The 25,921-nt window shown below is 32.2% G+C and overlaps 3 protein-coding genes across 5 annotated transcripts; 1 reads left to right on the top strand and 2 right to left on the bottom strand.

Annotated features, from left to right (window-relative positions):
- The first annotated feature begins 2,934 nt into the window (after positions 1 to 2,934).
- On the top strand, positions 2,935 to 4,352 carry LOC110610492 (VQ motif-containing protein 19). Its single transcript, XM_021750425.2, has one exon. The coding sequence runs from the start codon at positions 3,128 to 3,130 to the stop codon at positions 4,076 to 4,078; it is 951 nt and encodes a 316-aa protein (XP_021606117.1). The 5' UTR covers positions 2,935 to 3,127; the 3' UTR covers positions 4,079 to 4,352.
- Positions 4,353 to 7,262: 2,910 nt separating this feature from the next.
- Positions 7,263 to 17,778, bottom strand: LOC110611776 (probable bifunctional methylthioribulose-1-phosphate dehydratase/enolase-phosphatase E1). 3 transcript variants are annotated; one of them, XM_021752248.2, is made up of 12 exons: positions 17,444 to 17,778; positions 16,560 to 16,696; positions 14,525 to 14,620; positions 12,702 to 12,821; positions 11,451 to 11,540; positions 10,047 to 10,223; positions 9,701 to 9,856; positions 8,803 to 8,874; positions 8,525 to 8,626; positions 7,882 to 7,991; positions 7,676 to 7,794; positions 7,263 to 7,432 (listed from the first exon to the last, which is right to left on the bottom strand). In XM_021752248.2, exons 1-12 carry the CDS (start codon positions 17,667 to 17,669, stop codon positions 7,341 to 7,343), a joined length of 1,497 nt encoding a protein of 498 aa, XP_021607940.1. In that variant the 5' UTR covers positions 17,670 to 17,778; the 3' UTR covers positions 7,263 to 7,340. The 3 variants fall into 3 exon arrangements, with proteins under 3 accessions (XP_021607940.1, XP_021607939.1, XP_043810842.1); XM_021752247.2 differs by having other exon boundaries at positions 8,725 to 8,874; positions 17,444 to 17,776; XM_043954907.1 differs by lacking the exon at positions 12,702 to 12,821 and having other exon boundaries at positions 8,725 to 8,874; positions 17,444 to 17,777.
- A 6,504-nt stretch (positions 17,779 to 24,282) lies between these two features.
- Positions 24,283 to 25,711, bottom strand: LOC110611778 (early nodulin-like protein 1). Its single transcript, XM_021752250.2, has 2 exons — positions 25,316 to 25,711; positions 24,283 to 25,201 (listed from the first exon to the last, which is right to left on the bottom strand). Exons 1-2 carry the CDS (start codon positions 25,488 to 25,490, stop codon positions 24,486 to 24,488), a joined length of 891 nt encoding a protein of 296 aa, XP_021607942.1. The 5' UTR covers positions 25,491 to 25,711; the 3' UTR covers positions 24,283 to 24,485.
- Positions 25,712 to 25,921: the final 210 nt, after the last annotated feature.

The following is a 25,921-nucleotide window of genomic DNA, read 5'->3' as shown; positions in this document are numbered from 1 at the left end:
ATGGAAGTATCTGAGACGAAAGAAAGATAATGCCTAAATGCGGCTATAGAGCGGCAGTGGCACGATAAAGGCTAAGACCAGCGGACCCTACAAAGTCATAAAATAAAAATAAATAATAAATAACATATTTTTTTTAAAAAAAATAAATTATATTTTATTTTAAAAATATTTATATAATTAATAAATTTATCTTTAAATTTTAAAATTAAATTTTTTTATAATTAATCTGTTATTATTTATTATAATATAATTTATTCAATACGATCTGACCTCTTACTTGAAAGAATGATTAGGGTTATATGCATATGATTTTGACGTGCAATTATAATGGAGTTTTCAAGTAATTCACATGCTGTAAATGGTTTATATGTCACGGAAGAATCAGGAAAATTTTCTATCAATATTTGAAAACAGACAGATATGAAATTACTATTTTTTATTATATTTAAATTTGTAAATAAAATTATAAATATATTTGGATACTTAATTAATAACCTAATTTTTTTGATAAATTGAAAAAAAAAATGATCCAAAAGACAAATCAAATGTCCCATTATAATAAGTTGCAAGTAGAAGAAGGCTAGACCTAACTAAAGCCTAAAAAAGGGCAGAGATTCATGAATGATAAAACTTTTTTGACATTGAAATTTTATCTACAGACTCATATACCTTCAATATATATGGGAATTTTTTTAATAAAAAATTAAATTTTTTAATATATAAATAAAATCATAAATTCATCATCATATCAATGACTAATAAATAAATTAAGATGACAAATCCATTGAATTATTTGATTGACAACATATCAAGAGATTTGAAGTTTCTTGCTTCAGGTTTAATCTACCTATATATATTTGTACCAACTTAAAAAAAAAAAAGAAATGAAGAAGCTTATTAATGGCTTTTGCATAAAAAATGGAGTTTGTTAGGAACTCCGCAAACCAGACACAATCATTTTGGCTATTAAAGGATATGTGATCCCTTTCCTACCAGCATTGCTCTCTAATGGAGTTCTGGTCCCTCTCACCCTTCATCAATTTCCTTTTATTATTATTTTAAGAAAAAATTACTATTTAGTCTTTATCGTGAAGAGAAATTATCTAATTGATTTCTTAATTTTAAAAAATATATTAAATTATTTTTGATATTTTAAAAAATTTATTAATTAGTTATTCCGTTATACTATAGAGATTAAGTAATATTTTTTTTTAAAGAATATTTTAGACTGAGTAGTAATTTTTCTTCACTTTTGTAATACTTAACCGTTAAATATTGTAAAAAGATTTAAAATATTTATGATATGAAGGGATTAATTAGTAAATTTTTAAAAAATTTGAGAGACCAACTAATAAGTTTTTTAAAAATATAAGGATTAAATAATAAAATATTTAATAATAAAATTAATGAAAATATTAATTAATAGACTTTTTAATATATAAAAAATATTTTAATATATTTTTTAAAATTGAAAGATTAATTAGTGAATTTTTTTATACAGTAAAAATTAAATAGTAAATTTTTATTCGTTTAATTCTTTTATTAATTAGAAAACTAACATAGTTTCCAAGTGAATTAATTAATTATGAGTATATATTTTATGCTGTTTTCCTTAATTTTTATCAACTAATAATCAAGAACCTCTAAATTTGATAATATATAGAATCTGACCTCTGCTTTAATGGTTCCACACTAATTTTTGGAATCGAACAGATTCACCACTAAAGCTTTTTAATATCAAAATTAATTTATAATCATCCCAATTAGCAAGGATTTGTTAATCTTTACTTCTAAATGCTCATTATCAATTTCTTTATCACAAATTAGTAAACCTTTGAATGCAAATGCAATTAATTAATCATACATTTTTCACAAACAATCAAGAAAATTTATTTTCTGAGAAGTATTTTCTGTAATTTTACAATATTATTAATATAAAAATTTGTTAATATATTTTATTTTTTAAATTAAAATTAAATGATGAAAGATAAGTTATTTTTTTAATTAATTCAATTTTCATGAATGAAATAAATATTAATCGATTTCGTATAAAATTTTTTGATACGAATAAAATTTAATTTTAGAGCATTATAAAAAAATAATATAATAATGCCAGTAAGAAGAGGTTGTTGTATGTTTCTAACAATTCTCCATTTTGCTGAACCCACTTCTTTCTTTTCAATATAGGTGACTCATAATTTCTTCCCTAAAATATTAGTGGTGGTTGTATAATGAAACCCTAGCTGCAATTATCCATTAGGGATCATTTACTTTTCAACTTTAATTGAAAGATCTTTTTAACCTTAATACTTTTTAAGCATAATTGAGGTTTATGGTTAAGAGAAAAAAGATCAAAAAAGGAAAGTCTATCAGATTGAAAAGGAAAAATATAATATTTTATTCTTACATTAAAATATTATGTAAATTTTTTTTTAATTTTTAAATTTATTTAGATCAGATTTATATGAATTCTCCATATACATTCATTTGATGGATTTAATTGATGACTTTCACTTGGATGTAAAATTGGGGTGAAACTGAGAACTCACTTTGACAGTTGACAACAGCAATTAACCAACACACAGTTGGAAACTGGGAGGCACCTACAAAGCAAACCAAATCAATCCCACTTGTTTGAGCGTTTAGAACACGCGCCAAAAACATTGAACTTCTCCTAGTTTCCTTGTTTCAGATTGAATTGGAAAGTGAGGACACAGCAGATCACAAGAAAGTGAAAAGGCCTTAAGGGGTTGAGAATGAATGAATGGCTACGGTATGCTTTGTTTCTGATCAAAAGTCTCCTTCATGTCCAATCCCATCACACAAGACTCCTGCCACTCAGTCAGGGCTCTGAAGTCAATGCCACAAACCCAAATCTCTCTCTCTCTCTCTCTCTACACATATTCTTATATATATTGATTCCTAAAGACTTTGCTAATGGTGGCTCAGATGCTTGTTGCCCAAAAATTCCAAATACAACCAATACCCTTTTCCAAGTTTTAATCTTTTAAAAAAAAATCTTTATTTTCTTTGCAATCCCAAAACCCTTGATGACATTTTCTCGCCTAGCCAATCATCCCATCAATTTAAAAAGTAAAAGCCGTAGAAATTGAAGCACTAGATATATATGTTCTTGTGTCACAAGTACAACAAAAAGGAATACAAAACAAAAAGAAATCAAAATTTGCAAATTCCTCCTTTTAACACCCTCCTCATCAAAGCCTTGTTTTTCACTCCTCCTTCCATCTCTTATTCTTTCCTCCATTCTTTATCCCAACTTCATTTCTCTTTTTTAGTGGCGGTGGTGGTCAGCTCAGGGCGGCGGAGGAGAGGGCAATTGGGGAGGGAAGAGAGAACAAACCCAGCAATGGAAACTTCAACAAGACTTCAAGAAAGCAGAAACCCATCTCCGATAAACTCTCCTCACAGCAATGGAAGCAACAATGGAGTCCAAATCCACACCCCACCACTCACTCCGATACCCATCTCCAGATCTGACTCTAACCCTTATCCGACAACCTTTGTCCAAGCAGACACCTCTACTTTCAAACAAGTAGTTCAAATGCTCACCGGCTCAACAGAAACAGCAAAGCAAGCCTCTTCAAGAACTGCTCAAGATCAACCACCACCGCCTACAACTCCCACATCAACTGCTACTACAAGAAACTTTACCATCCCTCCAATCAAATCCATGCCAAAGAAACAACAAAATAGCTTCAAGCTCTACGAAAGGAGAAACAACAATCTCAAAAACAGTCTCATGATCAACACCCTGTTGCCTAGTTTTGCAAGTAATAACTCAGTTACAGGATTTTCGCCGAGAAACAAACAGGAGATTTTGTCTCCAAGCTGGCTTGACTTCCCTAAGCTGACACTTAGCCCTGTAACTCCATTGAATAATGAAGACCCTTTCTACAATAGCTCTCCATCTTTAGGGAATTCATCGTCGGAAGAGGAAAGAGCCATAGCAGAGAAAGGGTTTTACTTGCATCCTTCGCCGATATCTACTCCTAGAGATTCAGAGCCCCAATTGCTGCCACTTTTTCCGGTGACTTCACCAAAAGTTTCAGGTTCTTGATTTTCTTGAAGATGGAAGAGAAAAGGATTGTAAGGAGCTGATGGGTTTTGAAGGGTAGAGGTCTTTAGTTTAATTGTACAATTTGATATCTCTTGTCATGATATATATGGTAAAGTCTTTTGTTTAGGCTCTTTTCTTTCTTTTCTTGAGTGTGTTTTCTATTTTTTGCCAATTTGATAAATGGGGATTATCATTATCAGACATTATCATTTAGGCAAATTTTCATTTCTGAGATTATATATTATAAGCATGATGGAAGATCTTTTAACTTGTCTTCTCACTCTTCTCTACAGTATTCTATTTTTTGCCTATCTGAGATTCCTCTCTCTTTCTGAATCAACTGATTTTCATGTTTCCTTTGTATTATCACCTTCTTGTCTCTCTCTCTCAAAGTACACATATGAACAGTTAAATTTATTCCTAAACACTAGGCAACACCATGTTTCCTTCCAAGTGTAAGGAGAGGGAAAAGTTTCTGCTCATTCATTGTAGCAGCAGAATCCATTAAAGGAACAAACAACAAATTTGGTGCATTGAAGTTATGGAAAATTTGAAAAATTCAACTGTCTGAAATCACTATGTTTTGCATTATTTTTAACTCTATAAATTGATCAAAGTCAAGTTAAAATTTCAAATTATTGAATATTTTATCTTAATTTTTTAACTCTATTTATTGTCTGTACAAGCAGTTTACATTTTACCCTACCATTCAATCAACTACTAAATTTTACATACCCATCAGCTTTAACTCATTAGTACTGGGATTATCTTTGGACATGAGAAATCTCTGGGTGAGTGAATCTTTGATATAAGATATTGTTGCAGTGTTATGAGTACTGAGATTCTTAGTTGGGAGAAAATGCAGACTGAGGATGGTCAGATTTTAGGTATCCAATAAAATTTAAAAAAGTTTTAAGTAAGGTGAGCAATGAACAAAAGAAATCAGTGGCCCATTTCAGCTGTTTCTTTCAACAAGGAAGTGAAGTCATTGTCCTTTGCCACCACTTTAAGCTGCTATGCAATCATGCAGGTTACAATTTCTGTTTTTTTTTTTTTTAAAAAAAAAAAAAAAACTTTTTGGGTACATTTTTTTTAATTAACTTATTTTTCATATCAAATAAAAGAAAATAGAGGAAAAGGGAAAGTGAGACTTTGCTATTGATGATGATTGAAAATGAAGGTAAAATAGCAGAGAAAATGTGAGAAACTTTCTCTGTTTGTTTCTCTTCAATGTATTGTTATTATTATTATTATTTCTCTTTGTCAAATTATATATTACATGTAGCTACACTGGATTAACACAATAGACAAAGGACACAGTCCAAAAAAAATAAAATAAAAAAAAACAAATTATTGTATCTAATAAATCAACATCTTATCATGAATATTTTATATTTAATAAATAAATAATACATATTTTAAAATGTTGCATTTAATATTTGACTAGCAAATATTCCAAAAGCTACTGCTTAGGAGAAATTATTGACTAAATCTATACGATATAAATAATGATAAAATTGTAATAATTTTTATTTACTTAATAATTAAAGATTTATTCAGTTGGAGACAGAGAATGTGTTTTTATTGTTTTTGCCATCCATCCATTAAAATACTGGTTTAAGGTGGTTGCCAAAATGGAAAGAAACCAAGAAATGGGCTAACCATTTATAGGGATAAAAACAAAAATGATAGAAAAAATGGTGGTGGATTTTTCAATTTCCTTTGTAAAATTTTGAACTAGTCATAATCATATCTAATTTAATTTGTCAAAAATCAAACAAGTGGTATGCTATCAACTGGTCAGAATAATATTTAGGCGAAAGCAAAACATTGATCAACTAGTGTAATAAAATTAAGAAGAATTATTATTTAGTCCTTCTAATATAAAGAATTTCACTAATTAACTTTTTTATTTTAAAAAATATATTAAAACATCTCTTAGATATTAGAAAATCTACTAATTAATTTTTCTGTTAATTTTAGTAATTAAGTGCCTGAAAAAAGTCTAAAATGTAATTAATAGAAGAGCCAGTAAGTTTAAGTTTTTTTTTTAAATTAAGAGATTAACTAATAAATTTTATTTATATTATTTAGTCGTAATAGAACATTTAATGTTTAAAGTTAATAAATGACTGATTAATAGATTGTTTAATAGATATTTTAATGAGTTTTTAAATCAATGAGTAACTAATAAATTTCATTAAATTTAAGGACTAAATAGTTATTTTTCTATAAAATTAATGGGTTCTTTTCTTTGTTCAATTGCTGATGCTGATGTTGATGATGCTTCTTCATATAATATTTGGTGTGAATTTTTTGTTTTTTTTATTTAAAATGATTTTCTTTAAAATTAATAATGGTTATTTTGACAATACTAAAAGGTGGTTTATGCTCTCTTGATTAATGATGATGCCCACTAATTAATTCTTTTTTAATAGACTCAAATGTGAATGCAATAAACTCATAATTGATTCTTTTTTTTTTTTCCATAATTTTTCACTTTAAAGTTAAGAGTATTCAAATTTAAAAAGAAAAATTACTATCAAATTTCAAAATTTTTTAAACATTTATTAATTTATATTTATTTTAAAATTATTCAATTAAAATATTTTTATATTTTATAAAATTAAATTCTTTAATTTTTCTATTAAATTAATCGTTAATTAATCAAATATAAATTACATTGTTATGATTGGTCACCTGGGAGATCATTAACCTTTGATTTAGGGGTGCTGTTTTTTTTTTCCCACATGATTAATCTGTTCTCTTTCTCTGAACCTGAAGCACTTATCTCTAAAATTATTAATGCCTATACTCTCATATTTTAACTTTTTTCAACATAATGATGTAATAATTATTTTGTTTTTTTCTTCCCTCTTCTCAAACACATGCTATAATTTTAAAACAAATAATTAGGGATTAGAATTCATACCCAATCTCCACAATTCAACAGGGTATTAAGATATTTAGCCATCTTAGAGTTTTAGAAGCATTTCCTGGTGAGAAATTCTGATATGCAAACATCAGAGTAGTTGAGTCTAATCTGAACAATACATGTTATATTTTTTTAAAAAAATTATTATTTAATTTATGAAAATTCATTAATTAATTTTTCAATTTTAAAAAATATATTATGACGTCTATAAATAGAGGCTAGAATTGAAAATTAAAAGAAAATAGAAAATAAAAGTAAAGGCTGAAATTAAATTTTATTTATGCTTACATTATATTTAGTTGTCATTACACAAGTACAAATCTCATTTCAGATTTCTGCAAAACTGTTAACTGTCTTGAATCCATGATTGTCTGGAAGAGGAGCATTTCCTTGCCGGATAGAGACTGCAACCTCCAAACCTAGAACGAACATGGGATTCAAGAGATAATATGAGCATTGCTTAAGTCAGCTGAAAGTTCAAAAACTTTTCGGCTTCGTTTGAAAAAATTCATTTACAAGAACAAATGAATGCTTACACAATTATAAAATTCCGTTTGTAATTCAATTCAATTTACAAACTGATCACAAACGGACAAAACTCGCACGTAAATGGATTTCTATTCCTTTTCAAATGAAATCTTTTAAAGCTAAAAGGGATTTACCTGCTCCTTTTGCAGCTACAGCTTCTTGCAAGACATCTGTGATAAACAAAATCTCAGATGGTGTATCAACCCCTAAAGATTCCGAAATTTCAACATAGCTGCGTGTTTCTTTTTTGTTCCTGCAACCAATGGAGATGAATAATGAGGTGTTACCTAAACCAAATTAAAGGCTTAATTGTACTAGAGCCAGCATTTACAAAGCTTACCCCACAGCAGTATCAAAAAATCCAGACAAATATTTTCTCAAATCTCCATACTTTGTCTTCCCAAATACAAGTCTTTGAGCCAACCTGCTACCACTAGAATATATATACACCTAAAGAAAGAGAAAAAATCATAAGCAAACCTACATATATTTTCGCCAAGACAAATAAACAGAGAAAGACCACCAATTGACTTTGAAAATACACTGGTGTGGCTCGTCCCTTGTTCACGTGTTTCGGTCATTTTTAAATATATCACACTTAGGTTTGCATCTCCATAATACACCCGAGTTAAACTGCCTACTGAACAAGAAAAGAGAGACTTGTGGTTAAACTTGCTCCCCAAACAGGAAACTCCGGGGGTTTAAATGTTTACATGCTGCATTAGGAAGACACCCCTCTTACTCTTACTAATGGTTTACCGTTTCAAACGGTAATGTTCTTCCTCCTTCACATTCATATCATAAACACAACTATGGCAAGCAACCTTTTGAAATTTTGCTGATCCCCTCATAGAGCCGGATATGAAATGCTTTGAAGAGTAATCTAAGATAAATCTGATAGGTCGACACCAAAAAGTGGTTTTTGTATTACATGATAGTATAGATAAACGACGTAAGATGAAGGGAGGAAAAAGGAAGATAACCTTTATGCCCAACGAATGCCACTTCTCCAATGCTTCTGGTACATCCTCAAAAACTACTCCTTCCAATTCATTTTTCTCAAATCCAGTTCTCCATATATGACCCTGCAAAGTTAAAGACATAACAGTATCTTAAAGACAAACTCCATACCAGGTACGCCAATCTCTTGAAGAGATGCCAATATATGTTTCTAAATACTTACTTGTAATTGTTTTAAGGCAGTGATCTTGCGATCTGCCTTTATCATTGCTTCAACGTTAGCAACCAAAGCTGCAATTACCTCTTCTTTTCCTGTATCATCTGGCGGAATGGGCACAGCCCCATCAACACCTTGGGCCAGGTCATCTTCAACCTTCAGAATGATTTTTGAAAATTAATCAACCCATGAAAACAAATTTTTTGTTAAGGCGCCTATGGAAGTTCAAGCAAATCAATGGTAATGATCAACTCCTTTACTGCTAATCCTAATTTCTGCTTCCATCAAATTTTGAGTTCTAACAAGAGAATAGAGCAAGTCCAGAAATAGCAAAAATCTCCATTCACAACATCATAAACTCAAAATGATCAACCCGTGTCCACATGCTGAATTTAGCTTTTAAGCTCAAGTAATAGCCCAAACTAAGTTTGAGACTTTGAGTAATATAATAATTAACACAAGTAGCTTACACGTCCATACAAGTGTTTAAATTTTAAAGTAATTAAAATATATTTAATATCATATATCATATTCATGCTTAAATCCATGAACTCAAGTGAGCTTGAGTTTTATGCAAACCAATACAAAATTGGTTTGAAATTTACATGGAAATTAATGACAATCAACTAGAGCCTTTGAATACCATATTGAGCCTAGTATGACGCTAACTAGGAAGACTTTACCAAGGGGCGTAGCAGAACACTATACAAATATATAAAACTCAAATGAAGCCTAGTTTATGAATCAAATGAATTTGAGTATACTGTATTAAATCAATATAGCTCAATCACACCAGTACAAATATGATGCTATCAACAACATCAAATAATTCAACTGATAGTAACCAATACAAGGGAAACCTTAATCTGAAATTAGTTAGAGGAATCACGAAAGATGAAGCACAAGTCAATGTATTAATGCAAATGGATATTCACTCAACATGGACAAACATATAAAAATTTCCATCCAAAAAAATACTTACTTGAGAATGCAACAATTTTATATCCTCTTGAGTTTCTGCGGTCTCATAAGTTGCAGACAAATGCCTCCCTACATTATCACGGGCATATGGAAAGAGAACATCGGCGACAAATGAAATGGGAGTAGTAGTCCCTTCAATGTCGAGGACAATGCAGCGCTGCAGCCAAATAATTTAAAAACTGAAGATGTAAATTTGATCATGTAAGATATTTCGGTTTGAAATCTAAAGCCCAGTGCATCACTGCTAAAAGAAATCAATAGATACTATAAAGCCTTGAGGTACAGGACTTATCAGAAGTAAAAGGCATTAAGTATTGTATTAACAAGGTGAACGTTTGCCAACTTACTGGCAATGGCTCAGTTCCATGATTTGAATCCTTCAAACCTGCCTTGACAGATGTGTTTATTCCACTACCTAGAATTGCTCTGGCATCCTGAAGTGGACCATGGTTCGGAGTAGACCAGTCCAACCCCAGTTGATGAAGTTTGATTGCAGCGTCAAATAGATAGTGATAGCATTCAGCCTGAAAATTTGGTCACCAATGTTAAGGAAAGCATACTAAGCTCTGATAGTAATCATCATATAATAGGTGTTTCTTTTTTAATCTAGAACTAGAAGTAAAATATGAAGTATGATATTGCATTTGAGAGAAAGGACCATTATATGTATATGTGGTGCTTTTTCAAATATTTCTTGAAAAACAAAAAAAAGAAAGAGCATTTGATTTAACTTCTTTTAACTGTTATAAAATCCAATGTGTTTTAGGATTTGTGAAAATAGCACTGATGAGTGCATTTGCAAAAAGGTAACAATAACATTAAACATCCACAGAAAACAAATTAAGCAACTGGTGATTGAGATGATTTGGGCATGTCTAGTGAATCTAGTCTCAATCAGCAGAAGCACCTACTGCGAAGGTTGAGCTTATCCAAGTTAGAGAAATAAAAAAGACATGATGTGGACATTAAAAATGACTTGGGATGAAATAGAGAAGGATTTAGCCTTAAACAAGTACAGTAGAATTAAGGGGAAGACATCTATATAGTAAACCCAACTACATTGGAATTAAGGATTATTTGAGTTGAACTGAACAAAATAATGCTGGAAGCTTTCCACAAACAAATTCCCAGAGGTTTAGCTGAAAGTACCTTAAATAAAACACATGAAGAAGAATTTGTGAATGGCCACAGGAAACTTGAAAGGATAATTGCCCAATTCAACATTAAAGTATGATAATAATTTAAAGGATAATTGCCCAATCAATATTAAAGTATGATAATAAAGTATTAAACAAAGATGAAATCTGGAAAGCAGCATCTATATAGGATCATTCATATGATATCCTTCAGTTCAGCAAAGTTATTTTCCATATTTTCACCACTAATTTGGAATTTGAAAGGCGCCCCCTTCAAAATTTTGTAATTGGAATAACTCCAACCTAAGCTGTACCCATTTAACTATGTTCTTCATCTTAAAAAACTGATTAAAATGGCTATATTTATTGCCATGACTTTGGAATAGTCTTGAACTTTGCAACTTCTCATATGCAATACCAGTAAGAAAATCCAATAATTCATGAATTTAGGATCACTTGGGCCAATCTGAACTAAAGATTGTATTTTTGGTCTTACTTTTCAGCATATACTGATGACAGTAAAATAATAACAAAAAAGAGGAATAATTCTAGATAAACATTTTGCATGGTTAACAGGTAAGAACTTTTTAAACCATTCAATAGATGGGCACAAACCTGAGTTTTGGCATTGATCCATGAATCTCCCCATACATAGATGCCATGGTTACGAACAAGAACAGCTGTTGTTTTAGGGTAGGCTTCTATCTGAAAACATGAAGTTTCAAATATTTAAGAGCATTATTCCACCAATTAAAATATGATATTTAAACATCTTTTCTGGATACTTCAAAGCAAATCCAATTTCTGAGAAGGCATTAATTCAATCCCCTACACGAGAAACAAGTTCATATTGGCATATACTATGTCAACCAACAACACAAGGTGGCACACCATTTAAAATCATCATAGCAGATGTGACCACAATAGCAACTCAAGTCACCTGATTGAGGCCATTAGGTCCATTATGTATGTACTTTATAATTGCAGTACAAAATCACTTTTCTGTTCTTTCAGAATGACATTGCAATAAATACACATTTTTGCATTAAAAGAAATAACCTTAAACTGAAAGTGTTATGCTCCTTTAATTATTATTTATCATCAAGCCAAAAAAAAAGGAGATGACAATATCACCATCAAAAGGAATGTCAACTTGTCAAGCCAATTTGCACAATATATCTATTTTAACTTATACCTTGTATAAAAAACCTCTTAACTTCTTAAATTTTGCCTTGTGAGCAAGGCAAAATGCATTTAGCTCTAGCATGTGCAATCAAGTCGTATTGCAATGAGATTTGATTCCCTGTTAAGGTAAAGACTGGAGAGATGTACTAAAGTTAACTAAAGATTGCAGAATATTTAGGGATTAAAGCATCAAGGTCAATGCCTGCAAGGCTGCAACAATACCACATAACAGTATGACAGCCGTTGATCATACTTCTCTCTACCCTGTTATATAGCAAGGTAAAGGTAATGGATGGAAGTTACCAACATAATAGAGCAGCTATCATCTCATGTTATGAAGTTACCAACATAACACAGCAGCTGTTAATGTTATCACCTCACGTTATTAGTAGGGAGCTAAACACAAGAGGGGGGGAAAGAAAAGCTAAAATAATCAATCATCTAAAAAGATCAAAGTGCTACCTACAGCTAGACAAGTGAACTTGCAAGGTTTAATAAATATCAAATCATATGATGTGAGCAACTGAGCATACTGTAGCCTAATCACAAGAGAAGTTCTATGGCTCTACCCCATAGAGATTTATCATTTACTCTCACAGTATTGTTATGTTCCACTGGAGGACATTTAAGAGTCGCACACTAGGATCAACACACGGGCTTGAGAGTCTAACAAGAACATACGGCTTTAGCAAGAGAATCTGTAAGCTCATTTTCATGGGCTGTATTCTCTATTATTGGGACTACAAGTTCGTCATAATAGCCATGACCCTTGATTCCTTTTATCATCTCCATATGAGTAATCTGCAGATGTTAAAATTTTGAAAAAAAAATATGCAAAACAAATGTTAGAAGAGATTGAATACAAAAAATCTACATATGCTACAGTGTTGATTGTTTGAAAACAATTGAAAATATGGAGACAATCTGGCCTTTTAGGACACATAAACAGCAACAGATCACAAGACAGACCCTTTAATAATTTGATAAGGACATTGGAGAATTACATTCCTGCACTGGAAGTCATTTCATATACAAGATACACCTGTTATTTTCTGTTTGGTTTATGTTATTTTCCTTTAACATTAGAAGGCTTCCTCTTTTCTTATGATTGAGGCATTATATATCTTAGTCTTTATTATAAAAATAAATGAGAATGAAATTTTTATTAATTATTATCTTATTCTTTCTTTACTCCCAACATTCTTTCATACTATTTTAAATTTTATCATTGTATCAGAGGCAAGTCCATCAAATCCGTTTCAATATGGTTCCATCTTACAAGTGATTCGGCGTCCTCATTAGATTTTTGGCCAATCCATTTCAACGTGATTCCATTTTTCAAGTTATTTTCATTTGAAGCATCAAAACTTTCAGCAATTCAATTCAATGCTTAAGCACACAACACTTTTAACTTCAATCAGTTCAAACATCAACAATTTAACAGCATCTTTGGCACATCAAAAAGACATATATTCAGTCTCGTCCAATTGCATTTTTTTTTACAGGGAAACAACTACTTCATTATTTCAACATTGTCAAGATAACCATACCTCTTTGGTCCATGCTCAACTTAACACACAGGATTAATTTTCAATTAGATATTTAGATTAAGGGCTCTAAAAAGACATCTCCAACTTAATAATAAATATATTATATCAATCAATATTATATAAAAAATATCAAATAAATAACAATTGTTTTTTTTAATTTAAAAATAAAGAAGATTATTTATTTTAACATTTGCTTTATAAATAAAATATTAAAACTAATTTAAATAAATGAAGAATATAATAATAATTATATTCCTATATTGTGATGCACTTTCATATACAGGATATATCTATTGTTTCTGTTTAATTTATGTTATTTTTCTTTCTTTGAGATTATAAATTTTGTTACAGTTTCGCCAAAAAAATTGTTACAATTGAGGCATTATATATTTTAGTTTTTATTGTACAACAAAACTCAACAACCAAATAAGAATAATGTAGTCAACGAAATTCTTATACATTATTGTCTTGTTCCTTTTTTACTCTTGACACACTTTCATGATATTTTAAATTTTATCATAGGAATGCAATTCTCCAATAGGGGATATTACTTTAAGCCCTGAAATTACAGTAAAGATTAATAATCACACACAAAACCTTGCAAAATGATAGAGAGAATCCTTACTCTCAAAATGCCATTTTTCAAAGATGAAAAAATTCAGAACTTATGAAATATGAGTTGCTATTTCTTTGAACAGATTGTTGAATTTATAAACTATTAAGATTTTGGAAAAATGTCAAAAACTGTTACTAGCATACACTTCAGTCCTCTCTGTTTAGAAAGGTAACTTCAGCAAAATACGACTCCACAAGGTCTCCATTGTGACACTGGGACCAGGGGAGTGGTGTCTCAGAATTTATAATGATGCTCTATGGTGAAAAGCATATCATAATAAAATAGCCACAATGAGATGAAGAAGATTGGGAATTATCTAAGTCCACACAAATACTTACTCGGAATTCTTTTGATAATGGCTTGAGCATTGTTACAAGGCAAGATTCAATACCATGACTGTGAATAACAGCTCCCGCATTACGCATCTCATATGCCTGGAATATGCCAGAAACTTATTTTTATTACAACCTTACAAGGAAGATGATAATATGACAAGATTATTATCAAAGGGTTAAGATGATAAGAGTGTTTTTAGAGCTCCACACGGTTTCACTTATCAAATAGTAATTTGTTCCAATAAATGATTGGAAGAAAGAATACAGGTCAAATGAATTTCAAGCCCAAAAGAAGATAAGCAAAACTAGGTAATGCAAATTAGGCTGATAGTTAACTGCAACTGGGACACCTCAGGCATTTTTCCATGAAGCCTTTTGGCTCTTCATTCTGATTGCACTATGTAGTCATTAGAAGATGAAATTCTGCAATGCTAGTTAAGTTATCATATATAGAAAATGATAAAGTGCAATGTTATGACTAAGGAATGTAGTGGATTAGTCTCTGCAGTCAGTTGTAACTATAGAAAGTAGTTATGGGACACAAAATAGTATAAATAGGAATTTACTTGTAAAGAGAAAGATATCCAAGATCACTAGCAATCAAAGAAAAACTCCCTCTCTATTTCTTCTCTCTCTTCTTCTCTAGTTCTCTCTATTACTTCTCCCCTTTCTATTTCTTTTCTCAACCCGATACACTTCTCTCTCTTTCTCTCCCTATTTCTCTGTTCCAAAGGGAATTACAGGTCTACCACATAACATGCAATAGTTGAGAGTTTTTTTTTCCCCAATATAGTTAAGAGTTAGATCAGTCTACAAATGAGACTACAAGGAAGTTCACATCCACCCTATATAGCACATCAAATCTCAAGTCCCCTTCTGTTCTTCCTTCATTTTGAACTTTACCAAGCAGAAGCTAACTAAGTTGCAAAAACCAGTAATAACCTTAACAATCAAGAGTTTAGAGCATAATGCCATTTTTCCCACCCAAAATAAGTTGGGAAATTGTTTTCCAGCAGAACTTAACAGGAAAAATTATATAAGGCTTTAGTTTCACAATTAATCAAACATCAATACCACAGCATCTTTCTGATCTCATAATGAATCAAATAGCAGCAGAGAACTATTTCACAAATACCATGTGCCACTGCACTCACAATAATCCACTTCAGAAGTGAATGCCATTAAAGACTATTGAAGAATCTCATGATTATGAAAACATTATGTGATTGCTTAGCAAGATAATTAACTTAATTAATGCTTGTATAAATAGTGATTTACAGTTTACTGATAGAATATCATTTATGTCTTGTATCGTACATTATAAATATGAACTCGTATGTATTATACTAAACAAGTGGGCAAATAAAATGTAACCCTCGAGTTTTTTCTGTCTGTGTCCGTGGGCCTAGGCTATAGGCATCTGAACTACACAAATCTTTTCTTGTTATTTTTTCGTATCTTTTCTATAATTCTAAATTTCAACATGAAGCCTAGGTTCGAGACCCATCTCTTTTCTGTCATATCTGAAAGAAATGTCTCTTTTCATCTATTTCTTCATTTCTGCCCAATTTCAGCATTGATGAGCATTCAGGTTCTATTCAGTTATCCATCTTCTCATTTACAAGTTGTGCATTTAATCATCATTTAATGCACAACTGGAGGGGAGAGTTGAAGAATCTCATAATTAAGAGAAAATAGTGTGATTATTTACCAAATCATTGGCTTGATTAAGACTTCTATAAATGAATGATTTATGCTTCATTGGTAGGAAGTCATATACATTTTGTATATTTCATTATATTATGTTAAATATACAAGCATATGAAATGTAACCCTCTAAGGTTTTGCATCCGTGAAAGTAAATTTGTGATAGCTGAACCAGGTAAATCATTCTCTTATTATTTTCTTCCATCTTTTTTATTATTCTAAATTTCAACAAATACTAACCAACATTCCTCATTTGGCTAATATCAGAGAGAAGACGTGATTAACTAAATATTAGTCAGAGTTAAAAGATTTAGAATAGAAAGATAGATACCTTCAAGAAAAGAGGAGCACAATCAGAACATTTAGGAGGCTTATTTGGGTAAGGCTTTGGAGATGGCGAAGACAATATAGACCCATTTTCGGCTAAGACGTACATGTCTTCTGGCTCCATTCTTTCTTTCTGCACACCTACAATATTAAAATTCATAAACCATATGAGTTTTACAATCCAAAAAGAAAAAACAGACACACACACAGAGAGAGAGAGAGAGAGAGAGAAAGACTAACATAGATACAAATACTTATGAACATGAAAAAATTCAGGGCCCATATAAGTTCCACAGACAGACAATATGTGGCTGAAGAAAAAATGGCCATTAGTCCCAAATAGATTCTTAATTCAAAAAATTGAGCTTGAATGGGACAGCTGAACTTTTACTAGAACAAACAAAACTGAACAGCCGCATTTAGTTGAGTGAACTAGATGATCCTTCTATGCAGTTCTGCCCTTTCGAAATGTCCGCAATAAACACAAATGACAACTACCTTGGATTCAAAATAACATAAAAGCAGACAGAGCTCAGCGTAGGAATTAGAAAAGGTTAAAACAGAATTCAAGCAACACAGAAGCAGCCGAACAAGCACAGATATGCAGTTTAGCAATGCATTGCATAAAGGAAAACAAATAAAATAGCACATAAAAAAACATATTAAAGACTTAGCTTTCCATTACAAATACCCAGTAATCAAGGACCTCGAAAACAAACATAGACAAGTAATTGAGCTAAAATAACAAATATCCAGCGATCAAACAAGCCGTCAAAATAACAGACTTTCAATTAATCCACACCACACAATCAGTAATCCGACAACACATGTAAACAGATAAACAGAGGAGCTCAATTTTGGAAATAGCATAGCAACGACAATATTTACCAGAAGGGGACATTAAGATAAGCTGTTGAGGCTTAGGGATGGAATCATCGTGGACCTTGATGGTGATGCTGCCACCTGTCCCAGAGACCCATCCAAGGTTGTAGAACTGGCGGCAGAGATCAGCGATTAATACCCTCGTGTCCTTCACAGCCATACTCTCCAAATAAGCTTGAGAAGTCACCTTGCCTCCTCCGCTCACCGCTGCTGGAGCTGCCGCAGCCGCCATTGCCTACTTTTTCCAGGGAGAGCAAATTGAGAATTTCTTTTAGCTGGAAAAGTGAAATCTTTTTTTCTGTTGCTGTTGTAACAGAAGACGGTGGCAGCGCATTTCATTCTGTCAGAGAGAAATAATAAGGTCACTGCATGTTCACCGAATTTTGGGTTTTAATTGGGCCACGTCATGTCCCACGTGATTATGTGGTTCATTATTGACCCTGTTTAGGGATTTAATTAGTGTAATAATTAATACTAAAAATAAAGTTGTGTAAAATCAGCCTTATTAAATGGAATTCAATTTGTAGGTTACACAGATTAGGACAATATTATACATATGAATTTATTTGAAGTTATTTATATAAATAATTAATTTCATATAAAATATATATTTTATAATAATATTTATCAATTATTTTATATTTTTATTTAAAAAATAAATTTTAAATTTTTTAAAAATATTAATTTTTAAACTAAAAATTATTAATGAAAAATGCATTTTTATGTAGATTATTAATTAAATTAAACGAATTTAATATATTTAGTTTATCATAATTGAATTTTTGACGGGTTGAATAATTTATAATAAATTTCAATTAAATTTAAAATGAATTCTGAGTATGGACTATATTAATCAAATTCAAATAGAGTGATTTTTCTGATATTTCATGCATGTACTTATTCATATTTTAGGACTTAAAATATTCACTATTTCAATTTTTTTATATATAAAAAATTAATTATTAGACTTTCTTATTTATTAACATAAAATTTAAAAATAAATATAGAGAATTCTACCATAACAGAATTATTATTTATTATCTCTATTATAATAAAATTAACTATTTAATTTATATATTTAAAAATATATATTAACAATAATAGACTTAATACGATGGTAAAATGCACCTCCTTAATTAAAAATAATCTCTTCTTCGTATTTCCAAAAAAAAATCTCTTCTTCAAAAACACTTGCATTATGATTTTATTATTCTAGAACTAGAAGAAACAGAACTATCAAACATTTTGCATAATATCAACTATTAGGTATTATTCATATTTACTAGAATACTTATATTGAAAAAGCAAACCATGCCTTTTTTTTATACTTTTAGAAATTACGTAAAGGAATCATGTGTCTTAATTGTAAAAGTTTCTTTTTGATCTACTAGTCTTTTAACATGCAATGTCTTGTTATGGGTTAGTGGTTTTGGATGTTTGCATGTCTGTTTTCTGTGCTTCAAATGGCTTTAGATATATTTTTTCATTGATACTTTCATTTGAATTTTTCTATGGTTTTACTTTATTGGGAACGAGAGGTGCGATGAATGGTAGAAATTCTGTAAGTTTCGTGGGTTAATGGTTTCGCTTGCTGATTGTTGCCTCGGTCAGTATGGTGGGCAGTTGCCATTGATTGATAGATTGGTTTCTGGATTGTTCTGTTTTACATGACACGTGGGTTTAGCTTGATTAGGTCTACTCGATTTGAGTTTGGGCTTTGGGCTATTAGACTTGTATCTTCTTTTATCTTGACTCACTAAATTTTTTTAATGCAATGATAATCGCATGATAAAAAACAAAAAAAGAATATGCAAATGCAATCATGCGTGTCAATAAATTTAATGTGAATAATTACTTTTCCTTCATCTGATAAAGATATGCATATAATTACTAATATTGCAGAGACTAGATTAATGACATGACTGAAATAGAGTTGTGTTGTAATTTATTAGAACCTGTAAAGGATAAAGTGTGAGGTGATGGTGGGCGCTCACGATAACGATTTCGACGCTCATGTCAGTCTCTTGAATAATAGAGAAAATGTAATGAATTGTTAAAAGTTTGAGTAGTAGTAGAGAATAGTGCACATTTGCCTCTATTATTCTTCTCATTTTATACCGTAAGAGAGTGTAGATAAATATAGCATTTTTTAATTATCCAGCAGTGATGTGGCCAGCTGCCTGATAAGGGATATCGCCAGCTAATAAACTGACAATTTTGCAATTACATGTGTAACGGAAATACGTTGGTTTGTGCCTGTTAGTCGTATCTTCGTGCCAAGACTCACCCTATCGAGAGAAGGGCGAGCCTTGATGATGCACCGGGTGTTATGATACTCAGATCTTTCTTCCCTCGGGCTGAAATGCATTTCCCACTTGCTAGATCTTTACCACGTGGATCTGTCTCATGGTGACAGCTCACGATTTACTTTGGACGGTTGTTATGTAACATCAGAGGTCCCTCCCACTGGTCTTCAATTCTTCAAATTCAAAGGAGATCGATGTTCTCAAGGTCTAGGCACATGGCCTACTGAAATTGATTTTTTTGCTACTCACGCCGTTTCGCTTATCTAGCCCTTCAATGATGACTGCTCTGCTTATCGTGCCGCATTTAAAACCCGTTGTTGAAACTATTTTATAAAAGCCCTTCTTTTTTTTAAGTATTATTTTCGCTACCTCTTGTGATCCTTTACTTTCAGAGGAACTCATTTGCAATTTCTTTTCTGCTCATACTCTTTACGGTAGGAATACTTATTCTTCCCTTTCCCCCAGTGAGGATTCTGCCTCTAGCTCCTCCTCTAATGGCCCCATCCGCACCCCGGTCCCTATCGTTCCGTTGAGGGAGGCTATGAAAAATGAGGGCAGCTTGGTTAACGATACTCCATCTATTCTCTCGAAGTGTGATATGGATCGTCTTTATGATACCTATCACATTTCTCGAGAGACTTTCTGCGTCTTTGCTCCTCCTCGCGTTTGTGTGAGCGACTTGATTCCTGTTGAGGATACTATTATTGTTTTTGAGGAACAATTGAAGGCGGGCCTCTGATTCCCTTTAGACCTCTTTTTTGTGGATGTCCTATGTTTTCACAAGTTTTCGATTGCCCAACTGCATCCTAATAGCTGGAGAATCCTTGTGGCTTTTCGGTTTATTTGTCTCAACAATCATATTGAACCGAGCACTTTTCTCCTAGCTATACTAGTTAGGTATCCGAAAAAATGAAGAGTTTTGGTACTTTAGCAATCTCAAGCACTTGACCTTGTTTGATCGGATACCTTCCTCCTTAAAATAATGGAAAAATAATTTTTTTTGTCCTCCGTCACCAGATGCCGGGGGGTTTTTGGCATCTATAAACAAGTTGGCATTACCAGATGGAATTAAAGAAGGATAGGGTCTATCCGAGGAGGGAGGAGGACAAGACTTTAACCTTTCTCTTAATTAACAATGGCTAAAGCCCCAAACAAAATGGACATCACCCTGGTGAGGAATATTATTTTATCTTGGCAGAGTTATCTACTAGCAAGCCAAACTCGGGGTCCTTACCCGCCCAACCTACCCAACATTGGGGAAGACACTTCCTTGGCTCGAGATCAGGGTACTTCTTTTTCTGCCTTTTTATATTACAAACTGTCTTGCTTACTTACTTTTTCCTTTTTCACATATATGGCTAAGTCTCAAAGCAAATTTGCTAAAGCAGCCGTGCTGCTAGTAAAGGCAAAGGCAAGGCTATTACTGGGGCTACTAGTCCCCCTACTAAGCGTGCTCACAACATGGAAAAAGTGATCATGCTTCCTCCTCTCTCGTCCCCACCTGTGGTAGAAGAATCGGCTCTCCTTTAAATTGAGTCTTCTGCACTGGGCGCTTCTGCCTCTACCCTAACTTCTGAGCTTCCTGCTGCTGCCCCAACCTTATCTGAAATTGCTCCTGCGAGCATGGGGATCAAATCTTCCTATCCTCTAAGTATCCAGCGCCTAGCATTAGCGCTAAACCGAGCATATTCCCTCCTTAATGATCCTACCCTGAGCCTCTTGTTGATCAAAAGTGCCTTGAGGCCTGTAGATCGTCGTCAGCTGAAAGAGCTTGAGACAGATGAGCTTTTTGATAATGCTATGCATCTTACCTTGAAGGGTGCTCTTTGGGCCTATGTGACCAAGGAGCATCACAAAGCCTTGAGGAGAGAGTTTGGTACAAAAGAGACAGACAAGAGGCTCTTGAATGAGGAATGCTTGAGGTTGAAGGCTTGAGTTAATAAGGTCGAGGGTACTATGAAGAAGACTTTAGAGTCTGTGGGTAAGCTCCAGAGAGCTGAACGAGGCTAATGCTTCCAAGTTGGTCTGTGAAAATCGAGCAAAGAACGCTAAGGACTAGGTTACTCTGCTCCATCATCAAGTCCTCGAACCACAGGCTCATGCTGAGGAGGCTCGGACTACTTCAACCAGGGTTGCTAAGCTTGAGGCAGAGCTGCAGGAGACAATGGCCAAGGTGGGGAGATGTTCGTTCAAGGCCAAGACTCAGTAAGGAAAGAGCTGGTGAAATGGTTTCCTTCCGAAGATTTTTCTTGGATAGACGATATTTTTTTTTAAGGAGGAGGAGGGACAAACTGAGGATAATCCCGTCGACTAAGTCTCTTTAGATAATGTAGAGAATATTGATGTAACTGAAATTCGAGAGGATGAACCTAAAAACATCTATTCTTCTATATAATCTTTTTGTCTTTTTGATAAAAAAATGTTCTCTCATCTTGTTATTGTTTCTACCGAGCATTTTCATTCCACGTACTCATTCACAGTCCTAAGACTTAAAAAATTTCTAAAGAAAATTGCTAAGAGGTCAATATCCTATCATAACACCTTGCCCAGTCATATCCTTTTTCATGAGATGGAATCTACACCCATTCCTGTGACTTGGTAGTTATTCGCCTATCAGCCTAAAATGATTTTGAAGAAATTTTCACACGGGACCTTTACCTTGTTGCTGGGTCTGGTTGATATTTGCCTTAGAGATATTTATGTGGGACTATAGTCCTATTCATGGAGCCTGGTGGTATTCATCTTGCCCTCAGTTGTTCAGCCTGGCTTATATTTATCTTGTGGCATTAGGTGTCAAATGCTTTAGAACTTTTTATAGGGGACTAACACATAGTCTTAGGTTCACACGAATACCTTGTTTATCACAACATCTTGTGAGAACTCAATACATTTATCACAGCATCCCGTGACCAATTTCAATTAAAACATCTGAAAATAAAAGCAACCAAAATTCTGCAATCTTAGGATAGAAGAATTCTTATGAAACCCAAACCAACAAACTAAAAAGCTCTTGAATGCAATTTCATTTGCATCATTTTTTTTTTCGGTGACAAAGACAATTTGTTAACTTCAAAAGCAAGTTCCTAATGAATAGTCATATAGACAATTGAAAACACGTATACAATAGACAATTTAAGTTTAGAAACATGAAAGGCCTATCTTATTTTTGTTTGGGTGAAGTTGGTTGGCAATATTATTAAATTCATGATAGTGAAAGCAATGCTTAATTTGTTCATCTACGTAATAGCTTGAGGGACTGCCACTCTCTACATCTTCTAATTGCAAAATTCTTCAAAGTTATCCTTTGAGGTTCGCAGATTTCACATTTACTTTTATCAAATTTACATATAATTATTTTCCATTAAATTAGTCTAATAAATTAATTAATTTTAAAAATAATGCTTCTGCTATTTTTTATTCTGAACTTGTATTAGCTTTTTCCTTAGTAAATTTCTTCTTTTAATTTTTTATTTACTTAATTAAAAAATAATAATTTTAGTCCATTTACAATTATAAGAATATAAAATGATTTTCATTTAGTTTAAAAAATAATAACATTTATTCGATGAGAATGAGTTGTGTACTCCACTTGGCGCTTCTCGTGCATTAGAAGACTCCAGATATATTCTACAAAAATAAAATAAAAAAGAATGAAGACTCCAAATATATATATATATATATATAAATAAAATAAATAATAATAATAATACAAATAGATAAAGATGCGGAGATATTGCCACATATGTATATATTTTGTTGACTTAACTTCAACAATTTATTTTATTATTAATATTTTTATTTTTAAAATTAAAATTAAATAATAAAAAATAAATTATTTTATTAAAATAGACGAATAATTAAAAGTATTTACTTTGGATTTATTTGGAGATGCATCTACTAGAAGTCTATGATTTAAAAACCAATATTTGATGTTTCAGTTCTAATTTGATTTAGTTATTAGTATTTTATTTTTGTTTTGATTTGGTTGAAATCATGATTAGTATAATAATTTTTATAATGCTAGTACACATTATATATATTAATAATATTTTTGAATTATAGATTAAAAAATTATTTTTTAATTATATAAAATTAAGGTTTAACAAAGATAAAGAGATTTAATTGAATTTGTGTACATCTTGGAAGGGGTTGATGAGTGGGTTAATTATGTAATTAATGTATAATTAAAATTAGGAAAAGAGCATCTTCCATTAGAGGAATGCCAACTGGGTTTCCATTTTGCAATTTTGCAAACCTTTGTTTATTAAGCAAAAAAGGCTTGGACAATTAAATGTCTAGTTGTCAACAGCAAGCAAAAACTCTTTTATATTTATATGATTTATATAAAAAAAAGCATTAAATAATTTTATATATTAACTATTTTTTTCATAGAAAATTTGATAATTTCATTTATGTGTATTGAAAAATAAATATATTTTTATAATTTATATTTATATGATAAATAGAATGTAAAAAATGAAAGCTAATATGATAAAAAGAATAATTTCCTATTATTGCATATATATAAAAAAGCAATGATAAGTAAATATCAAATAATTTATATATTTAATCATATTTAACATGGCCCATGTCATGAACACAAATTCAAGTAAAAACAGGAAATTAAACAAAGGTTTACAATAACATTCACATCATAAATTTAAAAAATTCAACTGAAAAATCCTAATAAAACCATAAGATTTTTTTTAAAAAAATCTGATCAAAACCCATTAACAAATGATTCAATAAACTCCCAGAGGAGATGCACCAACAGTGACACTGACAAGAAGAGAAGCCGCAAACAACATAATCACTGAAGGAGTTAGCGCCCATGAACCAGAACGAGATGGACTAGGGGGAGTATTGATGTCTGCAGTATCACCGGAATCCGGTGATGATGCTGGCACAGTTGTGTTTCCTGGTTGGGATGTTTCTGACGGAGCTGGAGATGAAACACTGGGAGGGTTAGCCGGAGATGGGGAGTTTGGCGCCTCAACAGCTGGTGAAGGAGCCTTTGTGGGTGTGATTGCAGAAGGTGATGGAGACTGTGACTCTACTGGTGCAGGAGATAGCTTTGGAGCCTTAGCGTGAGGAGATGGAGCTAGAGAGGGAGGCTTTGATATGGGCGATGGAGAAACAGGGGACACCGCCGGCACAGGAGACGATGATGGAGAAACAGGGGAGGTAGCCGGAGGGTGAGCTAATGGCGGCTGAGACACTGGTGCAGGGGTTTTAGGGGTTGGTTTTGGTCTTATAGCCAAAACTACAATGATCAATCTCTGTCCCTTCTCACAATTGGCTTTATTTCCGCTAATAAAAAAGAAAGGACCAGAGCGATCAAACTGGAAAACAGAGGTGGCCGATTTCATAACCTTGAGGGGCTCGTTTGTGTTGCAGGTGTTGTAGTCATCTTTCTTCACAAGCAAAACAGAGTCCGACCCTTCTTTGAACTTGAAAACTGCAAGAAAACAGTAACAAACTAATAAAAACAGCCAAACAAAAAACAGATACCCATGAATCAAAAGGAACCAAATCAGCAAAAGAGATAAAAAAAAAAAAAAAGATGACTTACTGAGAGTGTCATTAACTTGGAATCGATTTCTCCCAGCCCAGTCGTTGTATTTCTCAGAAGGGTTCAAAACCCAACCATCTCTGCCACCCACATAGAAGTTATAGGCAACAGAGGAAGAGAAGAAGAAACAAGCAAACAGAGACAAGAGAAGGCACAGAGATGCCTGAGACGCCATATTTGGTGGAGTGAAAACAAGCAGAACAGGGAGGAAAAGGCTGTGACAGAGAGGAAAGGAAATTTAGAAGATTATTGAGGAATCTAAAGTTTAATGGGATTTTTTTTGGCTGTTTGATGGAGATAAGGGCTAAGTAATGAAGGAATTCCAATGGAGGCTGAAGGGCTTAAATGCTTAAGGATGCTTAAAGCTGTGGTTTATAGTGTAGGTTAGCCTTAATTTTGGTGCCTTTAAATGTGCTGTACTGACAAACAAACGGTAAAATTTCGCATTTTGTTTCGTTGGAAGGGCCACTTTCCATACAGCAAGCGTCAACCGACCTCCGCATAAAAAAATAATAAAAAATAAATAATCCAAGACTTTTTATACAGGGATATTTAAATGGAAATAAGTGTAATAGAGTCAAACAAATTTAATTTTTACCAAATAAA

This window comes from Manihot esculenta, chromosome 3, assembly GCF_001659605.2.
Source record: "Manihot esculenta cultivar AM560-2 chromosome 3, M.esculenta_v8, whole genome shotgun sequence".
Taxonomy (NCBI): domain Eukaryota; kingdom Viridiplantae; phylum Streptophyta; class Magnoliopsida; order Malpighiales; family Euphorbiaceae; genus Manihot; species Manihot esculenta.
Note: the sequence above shows the minus strand (reverse complement) of the source record. Positions and strands in the feature narration are given on the sequence as shown.

Bases quoted from the DNA above. Each gene is read 5' to 3' on its own strand.
- LOC110610492 (XM_021750425.2), top strand. From the start codon at position 3,128: ATGTTCTTGTGTCACAAGTACAACAAAAAGGAATACAAAACAAAAAGA.
- LOC110611776 (XM_021752247.2), bottom strand. From the start codon at position 17,669: ATGGCGGCTGCGGCAGCTCCAGCAGCGGTGAGCGGAGGAGGCAAGGTG. The intron at 7,992-8,524 runs GTTATCTTCCTT...CTCTTTCTTTAG, and splicing joins GGCATTCGTTGGGCATAAAG to GTGTATATATATTCTAGTGG. The intron at 7,795-7,881 runs GTAAGCTTTGTA...CATTGGTTGCAG, and splicing joins TTTTTTGATACTGCTGTGGG to GAACAAAAAAGAAACACGCA.
- LOC110611778 (XM_021752250.2), bottom strand. From the start codon at position 25,490: ATGGCGTCTCAGGCATCTCTGTGCCTTCTCTTGTCTCTGTTTGCTTGT. The intron at 25,202-25,315 runs GTAAGTCATCTT...GTTTTCTTGCAG, and splicing joins CCAAGTTAATGACACTCTCA to TTTTCAAGTTCAAAGAAGGG.